Source organism: Anser cygnoides, chromosome 5, assembly GCF_040182565.1.
Source record: "Anser cygnoides isolate HZ-2024a breed goose chromosome 5, Taihu_goose_T2T_genome, whole genome shotgun sequence".
NCBI classification, from domain to species: Eukaryota; Metazoa; Chordata; class Aves; order Anseriformes; family Anatidae; genus Anser; species Anser cygnoides.
The window spans coordinates 59,769,741-59,794,933 of NC_089877.1; the positions used below are offsets into that span (position 1 = coordinate 59,769,741).

The 25,193-nt window shown below is 42.4% G+C and overlaps 1 protein-coding gene across 2 annotated transcripts in view; it reads left to right on the forward strand.

Moving 5' to 3' along the window:
* KCNH5 (potassium voltage-gated channel subfamily H member 5) overlaps window positions 1-25,193 on the forward strand; it is a 154,157-nt gene that overhangs the window by 13,324 nt on the left and 115,640 nt on the right. For both annotated transcript variants that reach the window (XM_013183072.3, XM_048066139.2), the window contains exons 3-5: window positions 4,944-5,050; window positions 8,739-8,867; window positions 23,398-23,513. In XM_013183072.3, coding sequence (XP_013038526.2) covers window positions 4,944-5,050; window positions 8,739-8,867; window positions 23,398-23,513 — 352 coding nt within the window. The remainder of the gene's footprint in view (window positions 1-4,943; window positions 5,051-8,738; window positions 8,868-23,397; window positions 23,514-25,193) is intronic.

Here is a 25,193-nt window from a genome sequence, read left to right on the forward strand (position 1 = left end):
CAGGAGGTCTGCAGCGTGCTATCCTGGAGCCCATATTGGTCCCTGTTCTTACACACACACAGAGCACAGTAATGTGCAAACTGCATCTTTATTCCCAAGAAGGCGATTAGGCTGATGATGTATTTACTCTGAGCATTGCAGCTTTATGGCTTTTTCCTTTTGCTGGTGGTCTTTCAGGAGCAGGCAGCTGTGATTTATGGTTAGATGTGCATCTGCGCCTGCTCTGCTGCATCCTTTAAAAGGAGATGCTGTGGAGAGAGACTAAATCCCTAATGCATGTGTGGGTGTGTGAACAAAGTAAACCAGGGATAGGGGCAGCAAGAAATGGCCAAGATACAAGTTTGTGTAAGTTTTCCCTTCACGCAATCAGGCAGTGACCAACTCCAGGGCTGCACACCTACAGGGCTGAAACGCTGATGTGTGGTCGCTGCTCTTGTCTGCCGAAAGGGGAAAGCCCTGGGGGTCTGAGGTTGCTCTGTGCAGCCAGGTGTCCTGTGTTGGGCAGAGAAAAGAGATGGGCACATGCAGCTGACAGGAAATATTAACTCACATGGTAGCAACAAAATCAAAGTACTAGGTGGGGCTGGAAGAAACAGCGTTATCTCAGTCTTCCCAAATATGCTTGCATGCTTCCCCCTTTGCTCTCCGTTGTGCTGTATGTTGAGTTGGATGCGTTACCCTGTGAGCCAGCGCTTTTATAGTCTGTGCATGTTTAAGTCATTACATATACAGAATGGGATTATAGGGAAATGTTGGGGAGATGAAGGTTTAGCAATACCTCACTGTTAATAATTCCCCTGTGCCTTAAATACTGAGGGGACCAAAAGGTTTAGTACGTCAGAGTGCCTTTTATGAACGTGATGGACTCTGGTTGGTATTTGTGAGCATCCTGTTTTGACCACACTCAAGTGAATCATATGGATGCAAATCTAAGGAGAAGTTATTGTGGGAAATGAGGCTGGTAACAAAGATTTAAATTCATTTATTTATCTTCATTCTACATATCCAGCTCTGGATTTTGGAGGTACCTCTGTCCATTGAAAGCATGGCCAGCACTTGTTTTGTGTGTGGACCTTAGCTGGTGGAGTTATATTCGCAGTGTGATATTTCCTGCCTCTTAGGGCTCACCCTGGTCTTCGCAGGTTAGAGCAGAGCTGGAGAGGTGCTCAGCGTGATCTGATGTACCCTTCTGGAGAAGTGTCTTTGGGGCTGCTCTCTAATGAAGAGCTTTGCAGCTGTGTGGGAGGGAAAATGTTGGTGTGTGGAATGGAAAACGTGGGTGTGCACGACACCAAAAATGGCACGTGTAGCTGCAGCCGATGCACAGAGTAAGTGGCACAAGTGAGTGCTAAAACGCACAAGATTTTTAGGTGGAAGAACTTGTGTGCTTGTGCAGCGTTGCTGTGCAAAATGAAAATGAGCTGACAGTATGGAGGGAGCAGGGAGGGCATCTGCAATTGCTGCACCTCTGACATTCAATTAACCGTGCAAAAGCCCCTGCCTGGAGGTGCACCGTTAGATTAACCAGTGCCTAGGAAAAGCACTTGTTTCATGCCCAGTTGCCCACAGTCACGACAATTTGTCTTGATGAATACATTGAAAGAATAATCGTCTCCAAACCATTAAAACCCTGTTTAATGTTGCAAATAATATCAGCATTGTTTAAAATTGTTTCTTACCAGTAAGTTCAGTCTTCTTGGCAAGCCCTCAGCAGAGCAGGCACCCTTTGGTGGCTGGGTAGTAGACCTAGTACCATTTTGCACTTGCCGTTTGCTCCAGGCTTTGCTCTCCTTACCCTTCCTTGCACCAGGCTGGGAGTAGCTGGGTGCTGGTTTTGTTTTTAAAGAGGAAACCTGCTTTGGGGCCCTGTTTACGAGTTGCCTTCCAGCTGTACAGAGGGAGGGATTTAGATCTGCTGGCTGAAGTTGTGTACAGGTTGTGTTTCCACTGAAACACTTGCAGCGCTGCGCTCAGCATCTCCCTTCTCCCTTGTTTTGATTTACTGCCACTGCGAGCGGGATGAAAACGTCCAAGAGCCCTGGCCCCAGTGAAGATCATGGCAAAATCCCCACCATGCTCAACGAAATGGTGTTTTGCGTGGTGGGTACAGAGTGCTAGACTTGAGACAAGTTAAATTTGGTACCAGGATGTTAACTCTGTGACGATACTTTCCTGTACGAGAAGACCCCTTTGCACTGCCAAAGCTGTGCAAAGGAGTCTTGCTGCATGCCAGTGGGACCCAGGGAGCTGCCCTGTGCTGCCTCGAAGGGGTGCCCGCTGCTGTGCTTGCAAAGTTTTGGAGCTACTGGCACGTAGATCAGCATTTGCTGTTCCTCCTGGGTAGCTGGTCAGTTGTAACTGATGCCTTTCCATCCAACGCTTTTGGATAAACAGAGCTGTTAACTGGATGTGGGATTGTATGCCTTCTGTGCTTTATCTGCCCCCTAACCTGGTTAAAGCCTCACAAACAGCCACAAACACTTCTCTGGCACGTGTTGCAGACCCGGAGCTGCTGTGGTGGCACTTTTTTGGATCCTGTCAAAGGACAGGAGAGAGTGATGCAAAGCTTTAGATGTGGCTTTTCTGTGCCAAGGAGTGCTTTCAGAAGGACGCAGGAGCACAGGCGTCTGAAATGACGAATAGCCTGTTGCAGGGATGGGGAAATTATCTAAGATTGTGCCTTTCTCTGCGTGTTTCAGTAAGTCTTGTTTCTCTTTGATAAGTCTATTTTCTAGGTAGTAAGATCCCCAGTAGCAGGCTGGTTTTGATATTTATGTCTTGTACAGTTTGCACTGAAGGCACTTGACAAGCAATAAATAACAAAAACATGAGGCAGAAAAAGACAGAGTGATTGACTGAAGAAGTAGGAGTCCCTCCATGTGTACAAAATAGGACAGACTAAATTAAATTAAACCTGTGATAAGCAGAGATCTTATATAACTTATACAGTGAGTGGCTTGGAGGTCCCTTTGGTGCCTGCTAGTAAAAATCGCCCCCTGAAAAACATTTGTATCCTTCCACAAGCCTTTAAAATGTCTGTTTATATGTGAAAATAATGCAAGATTTGAGTTTTACAGGTTTACTGCACTAGTAAGCTGACTTTAAAGCGTAAAGCTTATTGATTGTATTCAGCAGAGCTAACTGCTATAGTCAACCACTGTTGAGTACGGTTTGTCATTTTAATGCTAATTAATGATGACTTTCTGTATTATAAGCCATGTAAAGTCATGCACTTTAACAAATTTTAATTATTTTTTCCTTCAGGACTAAGAGAAGCATTGTTTTTAAGTCTCAGGACCACAAAAAGAGAGTTCAATTGAATTGAATAACTAAAACATCAGCTCTTATTTTGTCTTGCAGACTTGAGCAGTCTGCTTTACCTCATCAGTGCACTAAAAAAAAGGGTTAGATTAAAAAAACAGCATTCAAATTTTTGTTTGTTGTCAGCTCACGTGTAAATGTAGAAAAGGCTATAGGGAAAGAAAGGCAGGCCATTTGAAAATGAGCAGCAAAGTGCCCGATGAGACATGCAAGTGCTGTGACTGGTCCCACGGCCTGTGCCTGCCTGGCCAGCACCTTATTTTGGGAGCAGCCCCATCGCCTCCCTCGGTCACTTGTTTAAAGGAAAGATTCACCGCCCAGCCTTCATTGAGTATTTTAATGCTTGCCAAGTCACTAACCACTGTGCTGTTTTATTGTTTCTTTCAGAACAGTAGACGTAAAATAAATGTTTATTGAACCTTTGGAGGTCTGTGGATCGATAAAAGAGAAGCTGGATTTAAACCACGGAGGCACCGATAGCTTTTCTTTTTCACTTTCATATTCTCAGGGTTGTCTGTTGTAGGTTTCAGCTGGAGCTCACACTGTTCGTGAACAAAGAAAACGGGTTGGGGGAGAAGCCTGATCAATTAAAAGTGTATTCGTCCAAGTGTCTGAAAGCTTTTATCCCTTGCTCCATTTTCCTTCGGTTCTATAATTGGGAATTTGCACAGGGCAGTCTTCACCTATTTTTAATCCAGGGAAGAATGACGAGAAAAGCCTGGCTGTTTTCTTACAAAGGCTTTCAAAAATAAGCTCGGGGTGTTGGGTTCACTTGCACCAGCTGAAAGTCTGACCTGGAAAAGAGTGCAAAGGTGATGAGATGGTCAAGCAGCAAGAAATAGTGGAGTTAAAATCAGCCTTTTGTAATCTCTGTCTGGAAAGGGACGAGTCTTCAAAAGTGTTTTAATGTTTTCCATATTTTCAGTGAGGTATCAAAGAAATGTGACATACAGTAAGGAAAATGAGGGTGAAATTGGTTATCTTTGGTGGTAGTGCACAGTGGGCCAACTCATTCACTTGCTTTCTGTGTGATTTTTCAGAGGATTCCAGTTATTAGTTCTCACTGGTTAAATCCTACCTCAATTCTAATTGCTTTTTGAGAAGAAGGATTCAGAATATCTTGTCAGATGCATCTTGGCAAGATTAGATTTGCATCCATTGATTCAACCAACAGCCCTTACCTGTAGCAAGTTCTGTTCTTCCTCCAGCAGCCTTTTCAGGAGGATTGAATGAAATTTGGGAGTTTTTGGAGGTTTTGCTTAATATTCTCCATTTTCACAGCAATATTCTCATGGCCTGCAGCTGTGGCAATAATGGCTTTATAGGATATCAGCTCTTTTTCTAACAATATGCCCTTAAAGATATGTTCAGAAAAGCACTTAATGAAACGTTAGATGACAGCAAATACATCTACTTTACAGAAAAAAGGCAGCCATGGTTATTACTATTGTAGGTTTCATAACAGCCTTGTGACATTCGGAATATTTAAATGAAGTGTAAATCATAGTTAAACTTTGGTAAATGACTGTGAATAGCATCCCCGATGGTTATGCAGTCTAAGGCGACTGTAACAAGCTGTTGCTTGTCTAGCAAAAAGAGAAAAATGTTTTTTTCTTTTTCAGTTTTATGTATGGTGAACTGACAGACAAGAAGACCATTGAAAAAGTCAGACAGACTTTCGACAACTACGAGTCAAACTGCTTTGAAATTCTCCTCTACAAGAAAAACAGTATGTATATATTAGTTTATGATGTTGGGAGTGATAATGCATATTTATTATATATTATAGTATGCTATAAACATTATATATAGTGCATATACATATTATGTATTATACCATATTATATATAATGTGTTTTATTATACTATATGTATTAAATGTAATATATTATTATAACTCTATACTATAAGTATATGGGTACATATATATATTTCAGGTTGGAAATTAGGAGAATTTTTTTCCCTGAAGGAGCAGTCAGGCATTGGAACGGGTTGCCCAGGGAGGTGGTGGAGTCACCATCCCTGGGGTGTTCAATGAAAGGCTGGACGTGGTGTTTAGGGACACGGTTTAGTGGGTGACATTGGTGGTAGGGGGTGGTTGGACCAGATGATCTTGGAGGGCTTTTCCAACCTTAATGATTCTCTATATAAGTACTTAATAGACTAAGATGTTCATTTTGACATAGGGGTAAATTTTGGAGCAAATTGTGGAGAAGAAATGGGTATTTTGCTCACCACTGATCAAGGAAAGAGCTTATGTTTCAGGACAACTGTTCAGATTGCCAAAGCTAGTAGGTGTTTCCTGGTGTCTCAGGTCTGAATCCCTCCTTCCAAAAAAAAATAATTTTGAGGAGTTGTATTCCTGAAGGAAATCTTGACTGGGTTAAGTGAAAAGAAATTCTGAATGAAATTTCCCCTCAGGAAACATCCCCAAATGTCTGCAGGTGAGAACGCACACCCTGATTTGTGAGTGGTTACTCCCAGCAGCAGCGATGTGTGCCTGCGGTAAGCACTGGTGAGCCCTGGGGGAGATGCTGACTATACTTGACTGCCCCTTCTCACTGCAAGCTCGCATAAACCCTTCATGACTTTGAAGAGAGCATTCAGGATACCTCAGCGTCTGGAAAAGTACTCATACGCTTATGCTTTATTTCCACTTCCCCTTTCTTGCCTAAATTTACCTGTATGTGCATTTAAACAATAGGGATTGTCTTCAGATTTCTCCAATTCTGCCTGCTTCAAAGCATTTCAGTAAACGCTAATTAAAAAGAGAAGTAAGAGTGCCTCTGAAGTCCAGCTGTTCCTGCAGGTGCCCGTGATAGCCCTCCAAACCTTAGCCCTCCTTTTGGTCCCTCAGCAGGCGGATGTTCTCTGGATTTCCTGCCTCTCTCCCCTGATCCTGTACAGGTGACCTGCGCACACCCTCGCAGTGGGGAGGCTTCCTGGGGCAGACCTTTGTTGTGTATCTTTGTGGGTGGTAGTGCTCAGCACCCCCTGATGTCCAGGTGATTGCAGAAGATCCCAGAGACTCAGGGATTTTCCCTACCTTGGCTTCCCTTTTTAAATGGGCTGGTAGCTCCTGCTTGGTATGGGCCGGTCCTAAACTAAATTTCTTTCCATTTTATTTAAATATTAAAAAGAGGAAAGCCTTGTCTTTGTCACTGTTCTGTAACTAGCCAGTTGCTTTTTTTGCTTTGGGCTGTGGATTGCCCGCTTGAGCTTGATGGTGTTTCATAGATTTATTGAGCTGCAGTTGCCTTTATAAAATCTTCACCTTTGCCCAGATCTCCGAGTCTGTACTTTCTGCAAGATACGCAGGATTATAGAAGGACTTCATGGAAAAGTACTCATTTTTCTTTTCAGTCTTGAGCCAGTTCCCATCCATAACATGTTGCCAGCTTTCATCTCCATCACCTGAAGCCCAGCACTTCAGCCTCTTGCTAACATTAACAGCCTCACCTTTTGGCTCCAGTTCAGCAGCTGGTTTGCCTTGGGTTTGCTTCCATTTGTCATACGCTGGTACTTGTGAAAGAAGCTTCTTATAGAAACTGCATGCTTATCATCCAGGCTGAATATTGGAGCAGATAAGGAAATGAAGAATAGTGTCTGTTGGTATGAATATACTTGTGAAAAATGTGGAGTTATTCTGTAGAAAGGCTAGCGGTTATCACCCTGCATGCTGCTTCTCTCCTGCATGGAGCTTGCAGAGCACACTTCCACCCACATCTCCAAGCTGTAGCTCCAGAGGTGCTGGGTATTTTTGTTATTTTATCGCAACCTTTTCTTTCTTGCTCATTCCTTTATGCTTTCAGCAAATTTAGATCTTGAGATTTTCAGGTTGCTTTCCCATCCTCCTTTCTTTCAGCCCAGGGGTGAAGTTTAAGAGCTGTTGTTACCAAGCAGCATCCATGTGGCTGCTGGCTTCACACGCTCCCTTGGCACTCTAACCCAGTTAGCCGATTTCAGGTTCAGACCTGCAAGTTTGCTATGAATTTCTGCTGCTTTACTGCATTCCCTCACATACGGTCCTCAGCTCTACCCACCCAGCTATTTAGCACCCACGTAGACATGCATAAATGTGTGGGTAATACTCAGGAAACCTCTTTGCCTGCTTTTGAGCCCCTGTCCAGATTGCTGTTTCTACAGCACTGTCCACCTTGCCTCTCTCTGATTTTTCTCAGGGCTGTTGTACAGGTTATTTTGCCTACTTACTTGTGGAGCTTTTCAAAGGGTGCTGATGAGTTGCCAGGTACAAGTGAAAGCACAGTATCACTCTTGAGAGCTGCAGCACTCTTTCTTAGAAGTTCTGAAAAGAGCCTTTTATCTTGGGTTAGCAACTGGGAATTGAGATAATCAAGTGATCAGCATAATGGCTCTGGAATTACCACTGAAAGCAGTCCCCCATCTCCCCCACCTCTCCAGTTCACTTTCAGTGAGTTACTGCTTTAATTCCAGCAGAGCACTGCTGAGTTTTGCCATGAACCCCTGTGGATTTTGACCTTCCCTACAGTAGCCCTGCTCCAAATGGGTTTCGTTCCCCTCTGGGCATCCATCCCTGGCACAGCTCCCAGATGCGGTGTGTTAGAGGAGATTTGGAGGGGCCAGCTGTGCCCTGGGATAGCAGTGGGTGAGCAGCTTGTTTCAATGTCTCGGTAGAAAGCCCAGATTTTAGCTCCTGAGCACTTGCAGGAGCCCTCTGTGGGCAGTGAGGCTTTACCATAAAACCATTCTAACCACTCCGACACTGTAAGCAGTTTTCTGGCTGTTCATTTGATGAATGGTATAATCTGAAAATTATTTTCTATTTAGTTCAAAACCTAAGTATAGATAAACGCATTGCAAATTTGTTCCACTCGGCAAGACAACGAGGAAATGGAGGGTATGACCTGAAACACAACAGGAAATCCTATCTCCATATTTGTCCAGATAGGACATTTAAATTTTATGTCTGAATTAGTTCAGGCCCTCTTAAATAACAGAGTAGCATCAAATTTGGAGCATTTGACAGTACAGTCTAGCAATTTTGGTTTTGATAGCTCCATATTATGTGAAGAAGGATTCAAAGAAATCCTCAGTCTATTTTTTCTCACCTGACTACCCTGCAGATACCAGGTTAGTGAGACATGATGGTAAAACCAAGAGCAAGAGGGGAAGAGTAATACAGTTATCTCAGGGTGTTCTCTTTCCGGTTATCAGCTTGTCCGTTTGGTAGCATTTCCCCATTTTAATGAATCTGTAAAAAATAAGAATGTTGTTTCCTCTTGAGTAAGTGAAATTAAAGGTCTGGGACGTGTGGAAATACCTCGATGTGCTCCTGAAAGATGTGTGTATCATATGATGTATGAAATATTCTGTGTATGGGCTGTGGAAGGGTTGTGTTGCACCACACTCCAGCGTCACCTTTTTCTCTGCTCCAGGAACCCCAGTTTGGTTCTACATGCAAATTGCTCCTATAAGAAATGAGCATGAAAAAGTGGTTTTGTTCCTGTGCACTTTTAAGGATATCACTTTGTTCAAGCAACCAATTGAAGATGATTCAACAAAAGGTAAATATGAAATATACTAATATTTTCTTGTAAATGATAAATCGTATATTCAAGCTGAGTCCAGTGACAGGGAGATGTCATGGCTGTGATCTTGCTATTAGGAAATGTTTCGTCGGAATTTTGATGCCACTTTTCCAAATTATTGATTAAAAAATAAAGAACTATGAGCGGAATATTCCCTTACAATGCTTTGTCAGAGCAACAAACCTTCGTTTTCCTTTGTAATATCACTACTTCTTCACTACAGCTGATGTTTGCTAAAAATAGCATGGTTTTCAGTCATTATAATACTGCATTGTATTGGGAGACCTTTCTTCTGCAGGACTAGTGTCTTTTATTTATCAAAACTAATTTCAGCTCCTTTGTGCTGAGGTGTTGGTCTTTACTCCGTTTCTCTTTCTTGGAGATGAGATGGGAAAGAACAGCCCAGCTGGGTCTCTTCTTACTGGCCAGCAGTGATGTCTGCATGGCAGTGGATGTTCTGCCTTGTATTTAGCAGCTGCTGCTGGTGGTGTTTGCTGAGGTGTGCAATGCTCTCATCACCTGATGACCTGTGCTACACAGGGAGAATTGGTAGGGAAAGGATCCAGTAGCATCCTCGCCTTTGGTTGTAGGATGTCTTTGGTGTCAGGTTCACATGTATATTGCTTTGGGTAAAATAATGCATGTTTCCATAAAGAAAGGCATCTATCCTATGGGATCCATATCCATCTTCTGTAGGAAGTTGCCTTGTGGTAATTTATTCCTTGCTCTGTTTTTCTGTTCCTGCTTGGAGAAGGCTTGATTTGTCACTGAGAGCAATGTGCCCTCTAAGCCATCTTGTGTAGAATAAAACTCGGTGTCATTTGAATGCAAACAGGATTTAAACTACTTTCTGATGATATAGATAACACTTATGTGCTTGGATAAATGACAAGTAGATTTATAAAGGCAGACTTCAAATAAAATGAAAGGCCTCTCTTTGGGCTGACATCAAATACGAGATTTTTTTTGCCTCCAGAGTATTATCTGTGAAGTTGTAAGATCGTGATGTAGGAGAACCTTCTCAGCCACCATAAGCCTCTCTGCCTCTACAATTCAGCTGGTGTCCTGCAAATGTTCCTTTGGATTCACAGCCTAGGAGATTTGTACTTTGGGGATGGAGGGATGTGCTGGGGGAGCTGAGCTCGCCCTCTCCCCATCTGAGGAGGAGCAGGATCCTCCTGACATCCACTACAGGAACAATACCTGTTCCTATGGGAAAGAGCAACAGCTGGAAAGTGAGTAATGCATGTACTGCTGTCCTCCGGTGAAGGGAACTGTTAGTTACAATGCCAAGTATTAACTGTGAACACCACAAAATATTGTTGTCAGCAGCCGAGAGAGGTTTGACTGCATGTTTAAGGAGTACTTACTTCTGTCGAAGTCATACTTAAAGCAAAAAAACAAACCAAAAAACCAGCCATATCTCTCTTCAAGGCATATGACTGGAGTCTTAAGAATTTCCTCAGGATGCTTTGATTAGAGCATGGATTAACATTGATCAATACATCCAGCAAGCTCCATAATTACAAACCATTGACCTGATGTTTTTCCTTTTCCTTTTGTGTAAATCTGAGTTTGTTTTTTTATATTGATAAAATAGTAAGAAAAAAAAAACCACATAACCAAATATTAGCAGCATTTTACTACAAGGATGGAATAACAGCACTGTTGCATTATTCTCTGCATCTCAACTGGGTGGATCTGCAGGATCCCACTGCACTGGGATCAGAGCACTGTTTTGTCAGACGTAGTGCTATGAGACATGCATAATTCATTGTCCTTGCAGATAACATTACAATGTGCTTAGAAGCTGTCAGGCCACTTGCTTCTTGAATTATGAGATTGGTAAACATAGATATTAGAATTTAGGGGAGAATTTTTAAACTTTTGTAGAAAGCATTTCAGTAAAATACTGCTGGGATTTATCATTGAAAGGGCTATTTAAAAAAGAAAAAAAAAAGATTTTTTTTCTTCAGAAATTCTGCCAGGCCCATGCAATACATAATACATAAGTAACTATGGTGTAGATGAGTTACTGTCTATTACTTATGGGAGCAGTAAATTTGAGATAAAAAATTCAGCAGAAATAAAATATTGATGCCATTATGCAATAATCTCTCCATACTGATGTATTCTGCACTGTTTGAAAGTATGCAGCTTTGTTGTGAAGCTGCAGTATATCACGTTCCTACGAGGTACAAGGGTTTGGTATTTAAATCATAACGATGGGTGTAGCTAGGCTGCAGGATGTCTGCGTGTCCTGGCTTCTGTAAAGAGATGGTTGTGTTTGCTGGGCCCACTTGCGGTGGCTGTGACGCTGTTGGCATCTTGTGCCGGCTTTGCACAGGGGACTCAGATCTGCCCAGAAGTATTGGGGAGCTTGTCACGTGTGTGAAAAGAGGGCATTAAAATAAAAGAATATATTTTTCATACTGCAAAGCATGTTGCAAGGGAGGAGTGGGATTTTTGCCCAACATGGGCTCAGAAACATGCTTGCTGAGAGGCTTGGTATCAAAAATCTAGTTGGCATCACGGGGACTGGCCCCGTGGGAGCGAGGGGAGCTAGAGAGGGCTGGGGCTCCGTGACAGATGGTGTATGTGTTTGCTTACCTGTGTGCTCACTGTTGGCTGCATTAATGCTGTCAGAAAGCAGGAGGAGCAGGCAGAGGGGGCTTTGCTTGCAGGAGGGAGCAAAAGCGGTGAAAAATTTTCCCAGGTCACCCAGGAGGCTGTGATTTTGTTTTAGTCCAGAAGGCTGCTGAAGCTTACAAAGCAAGACTGGAGAAAAGGAATATTTATCCTCCTCAGATAAAATACACTGTCAAAGATCAATCAAAAGCCTTGTGTTTGGGGAGGGGATAGGCAGGGTGACACTAAAGATCTGACTGGCATGTTTACTTGTTACCCGTGCTGGTATCTGTTATTGTTGAGTGATGTGCAGGAAACCTATGATACATTGCTGTAAAACACAGAGAATTTTATTTGTTATTCTGTTAATCCCATTGATGTAGAGCTGTTAAGTGCCTGGATTCCTCCTGACTCTCTCCCCACCTTGCCAACAGTGTGCATACAGCTCTGAAGAGGTACAAGAAGTGCAAACAAGACTCAAAGACCCAAGCAATATGTTAGCTTGGGTATAACAAGCAGCTACAGTGACCAAGAAGTACTGTTGTATCCTCTTAACTGGAAAAGTACTTTAAAACTGTCTAACCATGCAAGTCTGCAAAACCAGCATCTCAGGCAGAAGCAGTGAAAGCCATGATAATGAAAGGAGACATCAGCCACGTGCTTGGTGTGTGCCTGGATGGAGATGCCACCGACAGTTGTGCAGGTGCAGAGAGAAGGGAGAACATCCCTCTGTTGATTTGCTTTATGGTTTGTAGCAGCCTGGTGTGGAAGCAGAAATTGAGAGCCAGTGGTGGGGCAGGAGGTGTTGCAGGAGCTGCTGGCTGCACCTGGTGGTCACTGGGACAAAGCCTTATTTTCCACTGAAGGAGCTGTGCTGTGTTTTCTCCGGTCTTTCTTTGCTTTTCCTGTTCCTCTTCGGTGACACAAACACGTGTCTGACCTGGATTCGGTACCAGGTCGTACCTGTGGTGGTGGAGGGCCAGCTCTCCAGGCGTCCTGCCTGAATGCCTTACACAGCAGAGGTGGAAGGCCGGTACAAGCACATGAAGGTATTTTCTTCCAGAGAATAAAACCCAGAGAATCTTCTCTTTTATGTTTGTACCATTGTAGGGTCACAGTTGGATGCTTTTATCAGCTCGCTGTGCTTTTATTCTGTCTCAAAAGCATCTGAAGGCATTCAGTCCCTCCAAAGACACACAGTGGTAATAATCTTATGTTTATTTGCCAGAAAAGAAATGAAGCCACTTTTCTGGGCCCTAACTATTAGGAGGGCAAACTGGGCCACTTAAAATTTTAACACCATTTGAAGCCAAGAGTGCTGTAGATTATACTAAACTGAAAGCTTAAGGATGGAAAAAAGACTGGCATTTTTGGGATAATAGTGAAACACCACCCAGTTATACGATGGTTTTATTTCCTTTGTTATCACCAGTGAAGAAAAAATGTGGCCTCCAGGTAAACTTGAAAGTTTATTTGCCTGGGATTCTCACTGGTTGTCTTGAGTCTCTTTGGAGTGAAATATCAGACTTTTCTGCAGCTGGAAGTGGTTGGGAAGTTCCTGTGAATACTGGTGGAAGACTGGATTAGGATGCAATGATGTGCTGATGAGGTTTCTACAACTCAGGACAGTGTGCTGTTAACAGATGGGACCAGGAGACAGCACAGCAGTATCCTAAAGGTTTTTCTTCACTTGGTACAACCAGACTTTGATAATCAAGACTGTCTGGGACAATGCTGTACTGCTTCCAGTGATATAACTCTTTATGGTTATATAACTCTATATAATGATACAACTCTATCTTGGAGTGTGACAGGGCTATAAAAAGTGTGGTAGTTGCAGAAATACGCACTTATGCTTGCTAATCCTTGCTAAGCCTATAATTCTGATCCTTTTTATCTTTAATAAGTGCAAGTTATTAAGCATATATAACTAGTTGCACATGGGAACTTTTTTCCTTGAGGGGGTATCAATCCTGGTGATAATAGAAGAAGTGGGTGGAGGGATTAGAGCATGAAAATGAGGTTTCTACCTTTAGCTGAAGCACAGTGTACCCTGTTGAATACATCGCCTTGACAGTAATCCATACCAGTAATTTAATAGGTCACAATTTGGATATCCTTCCCATGTTTTCATTGCACTTCTCCATGGCTATAATATCAAGGGTTTTGGTGCTACAGAGACCTGGTTGCAGTTTTGTTCTGGTGCTGTTTCCCATTGCTCTGATCTGCAGAGTTGCATCCTCCAATGCCTTTGGGCACTCAGGAAATTGCCTCCATCTCTCTGTTTTCCCCCGGGTCCACCGTGCAGCATCCAGGGACACCTGCCCCTTGAGGAAGGACTCTGTTGTGCAGGGTAATGGGAGAAGTGGTTATTTGCCTGGACACCGGCTAGGCTTCTGGTGGGAAGAGTAGACAGCTCAGGGGAGTGGTACTATGATACAGTCTCTTGGTGTTTGAAACCATCCATTTCAGAAGCACATAGCCTGCGAGTAAGGAGGAAGACCTCCTGAGGTGCCCTTGTTCCTGTTCGTGTGGGACAGGCATCCCCATTATTGCCTTTGGTGACATGTCAGTGGCAATCTTAGCAGACAGCACAAAGGTTGAGAAGTCACAGAGATTTTTGGAGTTTAACAATTTAAATTCATTCCTACTTGTGATGCTCTCAGGATTTACTTCTGCCCCGTGTTCTTGCATGCCACTGTCAGAGACCTGCTGTGATGAAGAATGGAATATTTCCACATCCAGGACTGCTTAGTTTTCTTCCCAGAAATCAAGTACTTTTCTGAATCTGGTATTGCCTTTTGAGGCTTGTGTGTGCTCCATCAGCAACCCAGAAAACATATGAAGTGTCTGTAAATTTCTAGAGTTTAATGTGCAATAAAAAAAATATCCACTAAAATCAAATCTAACCTTCCAAGAGATTGAATTAAACTGGAATTTGATCTTTAAAGCAGTAACTGTTTGTAGATGGATACACTTTTTATGTAGAAAACTGAACACTCATGAGCCGTGTATAAAATAATAACGATAAATACAGTAAAGTTAGGGAGTTTGACTCTAGTCTGTATGTCACAGGCCATTACTTTTCTCTGAGTTACTCCTCTGTTGAACCCACGAACTTGTGTTTAACTAAACCAACCCGTCCAGACCAACAGCCAGTACTGATTTAGAAGTCTGAACAGAGACTGAGGATCTTCCACATCCCTTCATATTCTTCTCAATTTTTCATTACACTTTATGGCTTTAAAGAAAGTATCAGATTTAAATTAACCTGGCTTCAGCTTCTTGAACTGGCATCTACTTACACATTTTTTTCCACTGTACTAAAAAAAAAAAAATAAAAGTCCTGTTAAGGCACTTACGGATGTAATCAAACCATCACTCAACCTTCTTTTGATAAAGTAAAGGAGCTGAGCTCGTTAAAGCTCTGTCTAGCCTGAATTTGGATGTCTGGTGATGGCAGATACCAACATTTGGGCTGCACTTTAATCCAGCTCATTAGCAGCAGTAGGGATTTCAGCCTGCTGGGTCCCAAATACACGTTTCTGCAACTGGTATTGTAGCTAGTTGGCTACACCTTATTTGTCAATGCTGTCTGTTGCTTAGCCTCTCCAAGCCTACCTCTGACTATTGTATATCTCAGGAGTAGGTGACTTTTTGCCAGAGCAAACCACACGTTGAATTGCGCATCTAAGACTTCTAGATCCTTTTCAGAACTGTTCTTGCTTGGAAATTTTCCCCTTCCCACGATGTAGATATGGTTTGCATTACTTTCACTTACATATCTGATTTTCATAGAAAACATTTCATTGGCACATGCCCATTTATCAAACACATCATCCTGTGTGACTCCCCTCATTACTTTTTAAACATACCTCTAATCTTTCTGCCCACTGGAGTCTGAAAGGCTCTCAGTAATATTTTTCGTTTTTGCTACTTTCCACTACTCTCAACTCCTTGCTTGGTATCTCACAGGTACCAACTTCTTCATCCGTTTAACCTGCAATTTATTGAACTGCATAGCCTTAACATTTAGTCAAGAGTGTCATGCTGTGTCAATTCAGGAATGATTACCACACAAGAGGATTTGGGAAACCTGTGATGCTTGGGTGGTTCAAATACAGCAATGAGATGAGGCGACGCTGTACGATGGGCGCTGTGGCCATGTGGATCTGGGAGCTGTTGGGAGGAAGCTCCTTGGCTGCAGGAGGGAGCAACTCCTGAGGCCATCATCAAGCCAATGGTCCACGTTGCAGCCCAGCCTAGCCTGAAGCAGGGGAGCACTGGTACGTGGAGCTGGCCTGGCTCATGCCTCTCTGGTAGACATTCACTGTGTGCTGCGGCGCCGTCTGGCTGCTGCATTTGTCCCGCAGCTCGTTCTGCCAAGGAGTTTGGCCAGCTTTCTGGACCAAATTTATACTCTTATCAGATAATGAAATATACATTACGGGGCATTTTACATCATTCCATATTGACAGCCATTCATTATGTTCTTTCCCTTCTTTATTAAACGTGTTTAAAGTTGGTTTGGCTATTTTGTTATTTTGGCTGGCACTGAGATCAAGCTAAGCAACCTGTAGTACCTGGATCATCCTCTCTGCCCTTTCTGCTTTTAGGTGCAGAAAGCCTTTTGGTCATACTCTGGAAGTTCTCTAACGACTTTATCATTGTTGTAATAACTCCAGCCATTGAAGGATTTTTTTCCATACGTACTGAGCTTTCAATGTCCATTTCATAAGCCATAATTTCTCATGCACATACTTAGTTGTTCCCTCTTTCTTCCTATCCCTGTATGTTTTATTGTATATTGCTTTTCCATTTCTAGCCACTGCCTTCCTTTTGACCCTGACCCTTTGTCTGGTGTAGTCCTTTTCCTTGACCATTTAATGGCATCATTTTGCTATCTGATGAACTCCTAGAAGCCAGATGACTGACATTTACATTATTCAGGCTTTTTTCCTAAAATTACATTTGTTTTTATGTAGTTATGGGAAATAAGTCCCTGGTGGCCCTTTGTGTATGTGTAAAAAGTTTAGTTTTAGTTGCAGAAACATGAAATTTAAGTAGTTGTGCACTGTGAATTTATAGCTATGTCAGAATTAAATTTAAAAATACATTGTGTACCAAATGTAGCTTAGTGGTTTATAAATCTTACCAATTCTCATCAGTAGATCTCAAAATGGCTTGCAAAGTAGGTCATTAGCATTATCTCCATTTTGTGGAGAGGAAACTGAAGCTCAGAAAGCTGAAATGATATGCACAAGATTACCTGGTGGCAATTCATCCATTTCGAGCTCCCCAGTAGTTGTGGTGGGTGGATGCTAACCGGGAGTGCAAAACTGAGCAAGAACGGAGGTCAGGTGTAAAAATTATCCCAAGAGTGCAGTGAACTGGCAGACAATGGAAGGCGCAGAATTTCAAGTAGGGAAATTTATCCTAGTATTTTGAATTACATTTGCATGGGTAGTGTGGTTCTTCAGTTCATGAATAGTTTTACTGTATCATGGGAGTGATTTAGGTTTGTTTGACTATTATGCTATTTATTCAGGAATCCCATTTATCCCTCTGTCTCTAGCAAAGCAACAGCAGGATGATTAAGTTTTCTGAAGAGAGATTGCGCTCTTCCAGCCACATTTTACCTGCAATAAAGAGCAGATAGACAGCCATTGCTATGATCTTACAGTATGAACGTCTATAAATAGTTGGGATTTGTAGATGCTAATTATTGATGTACAAGGAAGATCGATGTTATCAATTGACATCCAAAGTGCCTAACAGCGGTGCTAGCTCTTTGCTCTGTGGGAAAGGCATAGAGTATATATTATTTCAACATTCTTTGTTAACTGTTTCATGCTCCACAGCAAGAGAAGAATGACCTTTCCATGGTCTGGAGGTGTTACGTACATTCCTGCAGGCAGAAATCTACACAAGTGTTGCTGTAATTACACTTTTTTTTTTTTTTTTAAACACAGAATATCATTGTTAACCCAGGTGTTTTCACTGAAATCTAAAATATTGAGTAGTTTCCTGAAACACTGATTTAAAAGCCTTCATTATTTCTGTTCCTTTTAAGATCAGACAAACCTTGACAAAAAGGTTAATTGCAACCCAGTAGAGCTACACTAATGTTTTATTAGGGGGAAATAGTCATGTCTAGATTTTTCAGAGCAAGTGCACAATAGACAACGTTAACATATTCCCTTGAAATTTTTAAAGTCTTCATAATCTCCGATGTACAAATTTAGCTTTAAAATAACATAATGCAATTTATGAACTAGAGATTATATATTTTTTCAGTGCATCTGAGATGGGTGGCTGAACCAATATTTGGACCTGTACGCAAATCCAGTCAGATATTGCAAATTTTTGACTCCTAATTAAACTATGAGGAGAATTGGAAGGGCTTTCTCACTTGCAGATACTTATATTTGTAAATATTTGTTGTCTTCTTTGAAGGCAGTGGATAAGCTTATTGATTGCTGAGATCTGAGCAGAATCACAGAATGGTTAAGGTTGGAAAGGAGCTTCAGAGATCACCCTGTCCAACCCCCCTGCTCGAGCAGGGTCACCTAGAGCATGTTACGCAGGATGGTATCCAGGTGGGTTTTGAATATTTCCAAAGAAGGAGATTCCACAAACTCTCTGGTGGTTTAACCACTAAGGGGGCAGGAGACCCAAAGCCATCTTTGCTCCGTAGCCCACTCCTGCAGGGGGATCCCACCCTGGTGGAGGGACCCGCCTGAGTTTCGTCCAGCCTCTTGATAGGAGTGTCCATGTGTGATGGGCACCAGGAGCCATTCCTTGGGGTGTGCTGGCAGGCAGGTGGCTCACAGTTTGGGGTGGGATATAGGCAATTCTGTGCCTACTTTGTGGCCTCGGGAGGAATCAGAGATTTAAAGGTTTGGTCTCCAGATAGCCATCAGGAAATGATGATTGTATCGTATCACTTCTGAAGAAATGTCTAAAAGGAAGGCTGGTGCTTCTCTCAGGAAGCACGTTGTTTGAAAGGAGAAAGGGAAGCCTCCCTTATTGTGCTCTCTTTGGACAGCTTTTATCCTGGTCCTTTTTTTTTTGCTTCGCTGAATGCTGCAACAGCATCTTTGACCTGGATGACGTTTCTTCTGACTCAGAGAAGGCAGCAGAAAAGAGGAGCAGGTGTTGCAGATGGAGGAGAGTATTTGTATACTGGATGCATCTGTGTGGTCTGATAATGGGAAGAAGATGGGTGACCAAAAGGGCAGGAATAGAGGTCCCTATGGCAGTGCAAGGGTGCAGTTCACAGAAGGTCCCTGAATGCAGATTAAGCAGTGAGTATGGCTGTGTAGTAGAGCTGCCACAAGAGCAGCTGCCACAGAGCTGTTCCCATCCTGGCTGTCCAAAATAAAACATAATGATTAATGTAGGATCTCAGGAAGAAAGATGTGTGAGCGTAATACTACTCTTGTTGGAGTAGTAGCTGATGAAAAGGCACATGCTATAATTGGTAAGAGGTTTCAGTTAATATAGTTTGGACTTTTCAACTGTGGAAGGGCCATGGGCTCAAGTTCTAAGGTGGTAACCTTACATTACCTCTCTCCAAGGTATCATCCCTGCTTACGGGGTCATTAACAAGAAAACTTGAAATACCATTTCCCACTTAGCCTCTACATCAGTTCTGAAGTGGTGTATGCATCTATGTGCATGAGAGGCTGAGTAAGCATCCTGGACCTGTCTGGAAAGCTTTTCGCCCTCCAAGGCCAGGAGGTGTTTGGGTTCTCTGCCTTGCTTGACTAGTGCCTACCCCCGCGTGTGGTCCTGCTCTCCTTCAAACATCCTGGCAAAACATTAAGTGTCAGTTTGTCGTAGTAGCTAAGATTAAAAAGAAATACTAATTAAAATAAAAGTTCTTTTTTCTCCTCCAAGAAACCTTTGGCTCAGCCGTTATCTGAGGGACAACAACAAACCATCCCTGCTGCATTTAACTCCAAACTCAGAGGACTGTCAAATCAGCGGTCGTAATTAGAGCAAAAGACATGGAGAATATTTTGCTGATGTAAAGCATTGAATTGTGACTAAAACCACGGAGGAGGAGAGAAAGTTACATGCTTGGAAGAACAACACTACAGCAGGGCAAAGGCAGAGAGTAGTTTAGTTCTTGTTTATCAGCATGCTTGTCTTGTTCACGTCCTGTTTTAATAACTGTATAGAGGTGTTAAACCTGCATCTTTGCTTTCTTGAGAACGCAAGAATTTCAATTTTAGTAATGGGTAGGGCCAGTGAACTATTTTGGTAGCTTTCCATTTAAGAACTGACCTTTGTTTTGAATCATAAGAATGAATGGAGATCATGAGGTTTCTTAAAAACAGGGATATAAGTTCTGTTTTTGTCAATTAATCAAAGAGAACCAGGGGAAACAATCATTTTATGTGTACATTATTCAGAATTTTCCATCTCGGTAGTTCACATCTTCCTCTGAAATACCCAGTTTGGCTTCTTTGAAAGCAGCTGCTGGTGGGATTTGGTGCCATGATGCCTTTGTTCCTGAGAATTTGAGTGTGACAGTGCAAGTTCAGGGTATTATTTTTCAAGTGGAACCACGGAAGAAAGACACAGTCCAGATGAGCTGAAGAGAGCATCAGAAGTGTTGCTTTTTGTTGCAAGTAGGTTTTCTTCCATCTTACACCTGCTGTTTGTGCCATTCCTTCACTCCTTCCAGACTGAAAATATCTGTGAGGACAGGAGGTCACTAATAGATGTGGTAGAATTATCATTCATTTTAAGCATTTATAGAGGAAAAGAAAGGAAGGAATCATTTGAAGAAACATTGACAGCATTAGGTAGCTATGCAAATTTTGTCTGGTCTATTTAAACATACAAATTGGTTTTAAATATAATTCTGAATTTAGCAAGTCTATAACAAGGTCAAGGAATGCAGAAATGTATCCTCTACAGATTATTTCAGACACGAGGCAGCCTGTATACATTTTCACCTTCCCACTCATACCCTAGCATTTTGCTGTTGCTATATTTTTCTGTTGGGTTGTAAATAGGAAACAAAAGAACTTGGTATTTTTTCACACTATTGCAGACAGATTGGTTAGATAGGGTAGAATAATGATGGACTTTGTGCTGAAGGACAAAGGCACTGGAGCTTTTTTTTTTTGGGGGGGAAAAAAAGTCATGTTAGTGTATTATGCACTTCCAATTTCCAGAATCATGGCCTTCGTGGGACAGAAGGAAATGTAAAAATGTGAAGCCTCTAAATGAGGCTGGAAGGGTTTTTGTGAAAGGTCTGCTCTAGCTCAATGCAAAGCTTTGCTCTTGGTGGAGCAAGGACACAATGAAATAGTTTGTGCCCTTAAGAGAAGAGGTCAGGCCAAATAACAACCGGAGTGGTAAACCTGAATGCTAAATTACGTGGCTCTCTTCTTTTGTGTGATCTCACCAAAGTGGAAAAGAAGTATTTGAAAAAGTCGTAGTTCATCATTGCTTTTTATTTTTACAGCAGATGTGTCACTGTGGTTTGCTGCCTGTCTTACATTGCTTCTTCAACATGTTGTGGTACATCTTTCCCAACTTCCCCAGGCTTTCTGTACTTGTGGTAAATGTCAGAAAGGTATTCTTCTTACCTAAGATGATGACAAGGGCTTTCTTACTACTTTTGATTTTATAAGAGGAGAAGCATTTTTAACGTCCATGTTTTTATGAATGGAATCTCTACACCTTGGAATTGCTGTGGGGAAGGGAAGCACGACAGTAACAAGGATCATCTCCTATCTTTGCCAGCCCTAGACTCTTCTAATCCTCATCTAATCACTGCATCGATCAATGCCCTAACCTCAGAAAATAAAGTAAACCTTGACTCATTAGCTGTCTGCCGTCAGGAAGGTCAGAATAGTGAATTTGATGTGACAAACAAGTGTGTTTGGGACTGAATCCAACAGCTTGGCTGTGGTGGTTTTGGCTTTGCTGAGCGTCTTTCCATCCTTCTCATATCAGCTCTGTGGTGCAAGGTGACAAACAGAAGCTCAGAGACTGGCCCTAATCTATCCCCATGGACCCCAGTGAAGCCTCTTTCCAGGGGAAGAGGATGCTGTGTATTGAGGCACCTGCCCAGGGTCTGGAGGTGGATGACCACGTCCTGAAGGAGAGCTTCTCTTTTTCTCTGGGTGTTGCAGCAGGATGCTGAAAGTGTTTGAAACTTCACCGTGATGCAGTTTTATAGATAACTAAGAAAAAATGTCTGGAAGTTAACAGTTCATACTTGGATCACTGTAGTCTCTTGATATCATTTAATACAGAAAGTGCATATTCCTAATTGAATATTCCTGTAAGCTTGAGATGGATGAGACAAAGCTGAAGTTCACACTTATGGTTTAGATTTGAAAAGTTAATAAAAACGCTTCTATATTTTATCTTTTTGAAGTGCATTTTAATGTGTATTTTTGAGGTCATACATAAATAACCAGATACACATGGTTTGTGCTGTGCTGGTAGTGTATTGGGATGTTGAGATCCCTTCTGATTGCTAAATGATGAACAATGGATTTACATTTGGGTGAATGTGATATATAAGTGGTGTATTGCAAGGCCAAGCGGTAAGTGATTTTTTTTCTTGAAGTTTTATTGCCTGGACTGGTCTCTGCTCTTTATTTTATCTGCCTCAGGGCTTCCTTTAGCTCTTCAAGTTCCCGACTCCTATCAGACAACATGTATTTAAAAATAAACCGAGCTAACATAGAAATGTTGTGTTTCCTTTCTCAGATGTGACATTCATTCTATTTTTTCACCTTTTCAGCATTCAAGTTAGGTAAAAATATAACCTTCACCTGAACGCATTTCCCGTCCATGACTTGTTTGATATTTTATGCACATCTCTACAGTAAAATAGCAGGCTATACCTGGCTGAACTGAACATTGAGTAGACGGGATTGCGGGCAATGCCACAATAAAACAAAGTTATGTCACAACAAGGATTAAAGACGTGAAGTCAAATCTACTTCAGTGCTCACGTGGAGGTGTTTCCTTCCTGCAAACATTTGAATTTTTAATTCTCTTGCTTTGTGGTGCTACCCCGGTGAAACCCCTCGCTTTTTCTTTCCTACCTCTGCTCTACCTCATCCCGTGATGCATCTGCACCAGCTGTCACCTATGGGCATTGTTCCAAAAGCAGTGGCTTAATGTCACGTTCCCTGCTCTGCACTGCTGTCACCAACAAACTCCCGACTGCTCCTTTCTGAATGCTGCAAAAAAGCATTCCCCAGGGCTGGCCCAGTGTGTGGGTCTCAAGCTACCATGTGGGCAGCTGTTGGTCATTAGTTTAACAGCTAAATGTCTTGCTTAATGCCATTTAAAATCCAGTGCTTAATCTGTCTGTAAGGTCTTCCAATTATTTTAGTTTGAAACACGGTTATTGATGTGTTTTGCTGATTTATTTATTTATTTATTAGTTTTTATTTACCTGAATTGTAGTTAGAGCAAGGAACGGTAAAAACTTAAGGATCTGACTTCTGGGGCTGCTCCAGCAGTCCTGAATCAGCCAGAGCCTTTCTGTAGGTGGCCAGGATTTTACTTCAGGAGGGTTTGTATTTTAGCATCAGAGCAACTCCCCAGGAGGCTGAAAGCGCAACATTATCCCTCTAACACAACGTCTCCAAAAGCCAGAAGAAAGGACAAGCCAGAGCATTTTAATTTTACTCCGATTTGCTGGTGGTTGCCTTAAAGCAGTGGTATTTTTCCTCTATTGCAATGTCTTTGAGCCTGGAGCCAGAACTTGTTCTGTGCAGCAATTTGGAGAAACGACTCAAGCTGGAGACTTGATACCAGTAAACATGAAAGAGATTTACTGGCGGTGAACGGGCCGTAAGTGCTTCTGACACAGTTTCCTCCTTCCCTACAGGTTGGACGAAGTTTGCGCGGCTGACGCGAGCCCTGACGAACAGCCGGAGCGTCCTGCAGCAGCTGACGCCGATGAACAAAGCCGAGGTGGTGCACAAGCACTCCCGCCTGGCTGAGGTAAGTGGGACAGGCACCAGCCCTTTGTAAGGCACGAAGAAGTGGGAGGGGGGAAGACCAACGTTCACATCAATAAATATTATTTTTAGGGTGAAACATTGCCCATTCTCTGATTTTTTCCAACCTCTTTTCTGCTCATTCTTAATAAGCACTGTGTGCCAAGAGCATGTTTCCAGGACAGGTCATGGTCTTTCAGTTATGGAAACAGTCTCTAGGTCACTCTTACACGGCCCCATTTCTGCATGCAAGTCTCAGTTTTCTCATTGCTGCTTAACTTGGGGTACCTGGTTTGCTCCTCTACCCGCTGTCTCATAGAGACCTGGAACCAGGCTCGATGTTCTGAGCCCTGTGGATGGTTGCTGAGATCACGGATGGGTTGTTTGAGAAGCCAGGTGCTCTTCTTTGGAAGTATCCCTGCCTGGGTCCTTGGGGTTGTACAGGCACAATGACTGCACATAGACCTTAACCTCCACTTCCTTGCAAAAGTCATTCCTGAAGTGTTTTGCTCGTCATTTTCTTCTTCAGAACTGATGAAATAAACTCTTTGGCAGGTTGCAAACATCTCCTTAACAGTGCAGATGGTGCAACAAGTGAATGCCTTCAGGTTAACTGATGAAACAGAGGTACTGCTTTCGTCTTCATGTCCATTGGTAATGAAAAATATATGAGTCAAAAGTATGTGGTCAGAATACACAGGCTCCTAAAAATGACAGCCCTAGCTAGCTTGTGCCAGAGAGCTTGTCCTGTGTCTGATGCTAAGAACTGGCAGCAGTTTTAAATGTTTTTGTTGTTGTTTTGTTTTCTTTCTTGTTTTAGTGGCAATCTATAATATAAGCTCCACTTAAAATGAAATCAGAATGGAAGCTTACAATTTTCATGTGTTGGCAGTGTGACATTTTCCATGAATTATCCCATACCAGTAGCTTGGCTGACTGCTGAATTACTCTCACTTCTTGCTTGTCTGATTCATGGCATTTCAGCGTTCTGTAAATCCAGTTATATCCGTTAATGGTTTAGTCTAGAGAAGGGAGGACTGGAGAAGATAGGGCAACAATATTCAATCATATCTAAAGCACCTGCACAGAAGGAGGAAGGAAATTGTTTGCCATCTCCTCTGTAGCTAGAGGAAAAACTAGTGAAATTCAGTCACTGCAAGGAAGATGTGAATTGGGCAGCGGGACAAACTCAGGTGAAGTATAAGGTTGTAGCTGGGGATAGGTTCTTTGGGGAGCAGGCAATCTCCTCTCTTACAAGTTGTTTAAAGCTGCAAAGTGCTTTAGAGACAAAGTGTTGTCAGGAATTCAGAATGGGTTGCATTTCCCAGGTGGCAGTATACCATTTCCATCCAGGACCCATTTTCCATACTCCTGTGTCTGAGGAGGAGCATTTTCATCCCACCTCATCACTGGCAGAACATACCGCTCAGCTTTACCAGACTTACCCACTGTCAGCCATGCCTGTTAGTTGTATACAAGAGTAATTCAGAGGGTCTGTGATGAATGCAGCTGACTAACAAGATATTGTGTATTCTTTAGTGGTTTAAAATTAAAAATTCATGCAGCATGAAAGAAATAATCATTATAGTTCAGTGGTCTCCACAGCCATTTGCCACCCACACACCATGTCAAACTCAGCATGATATTATGTTAAGAATAATAATTATGCCTTTACAGTACCATG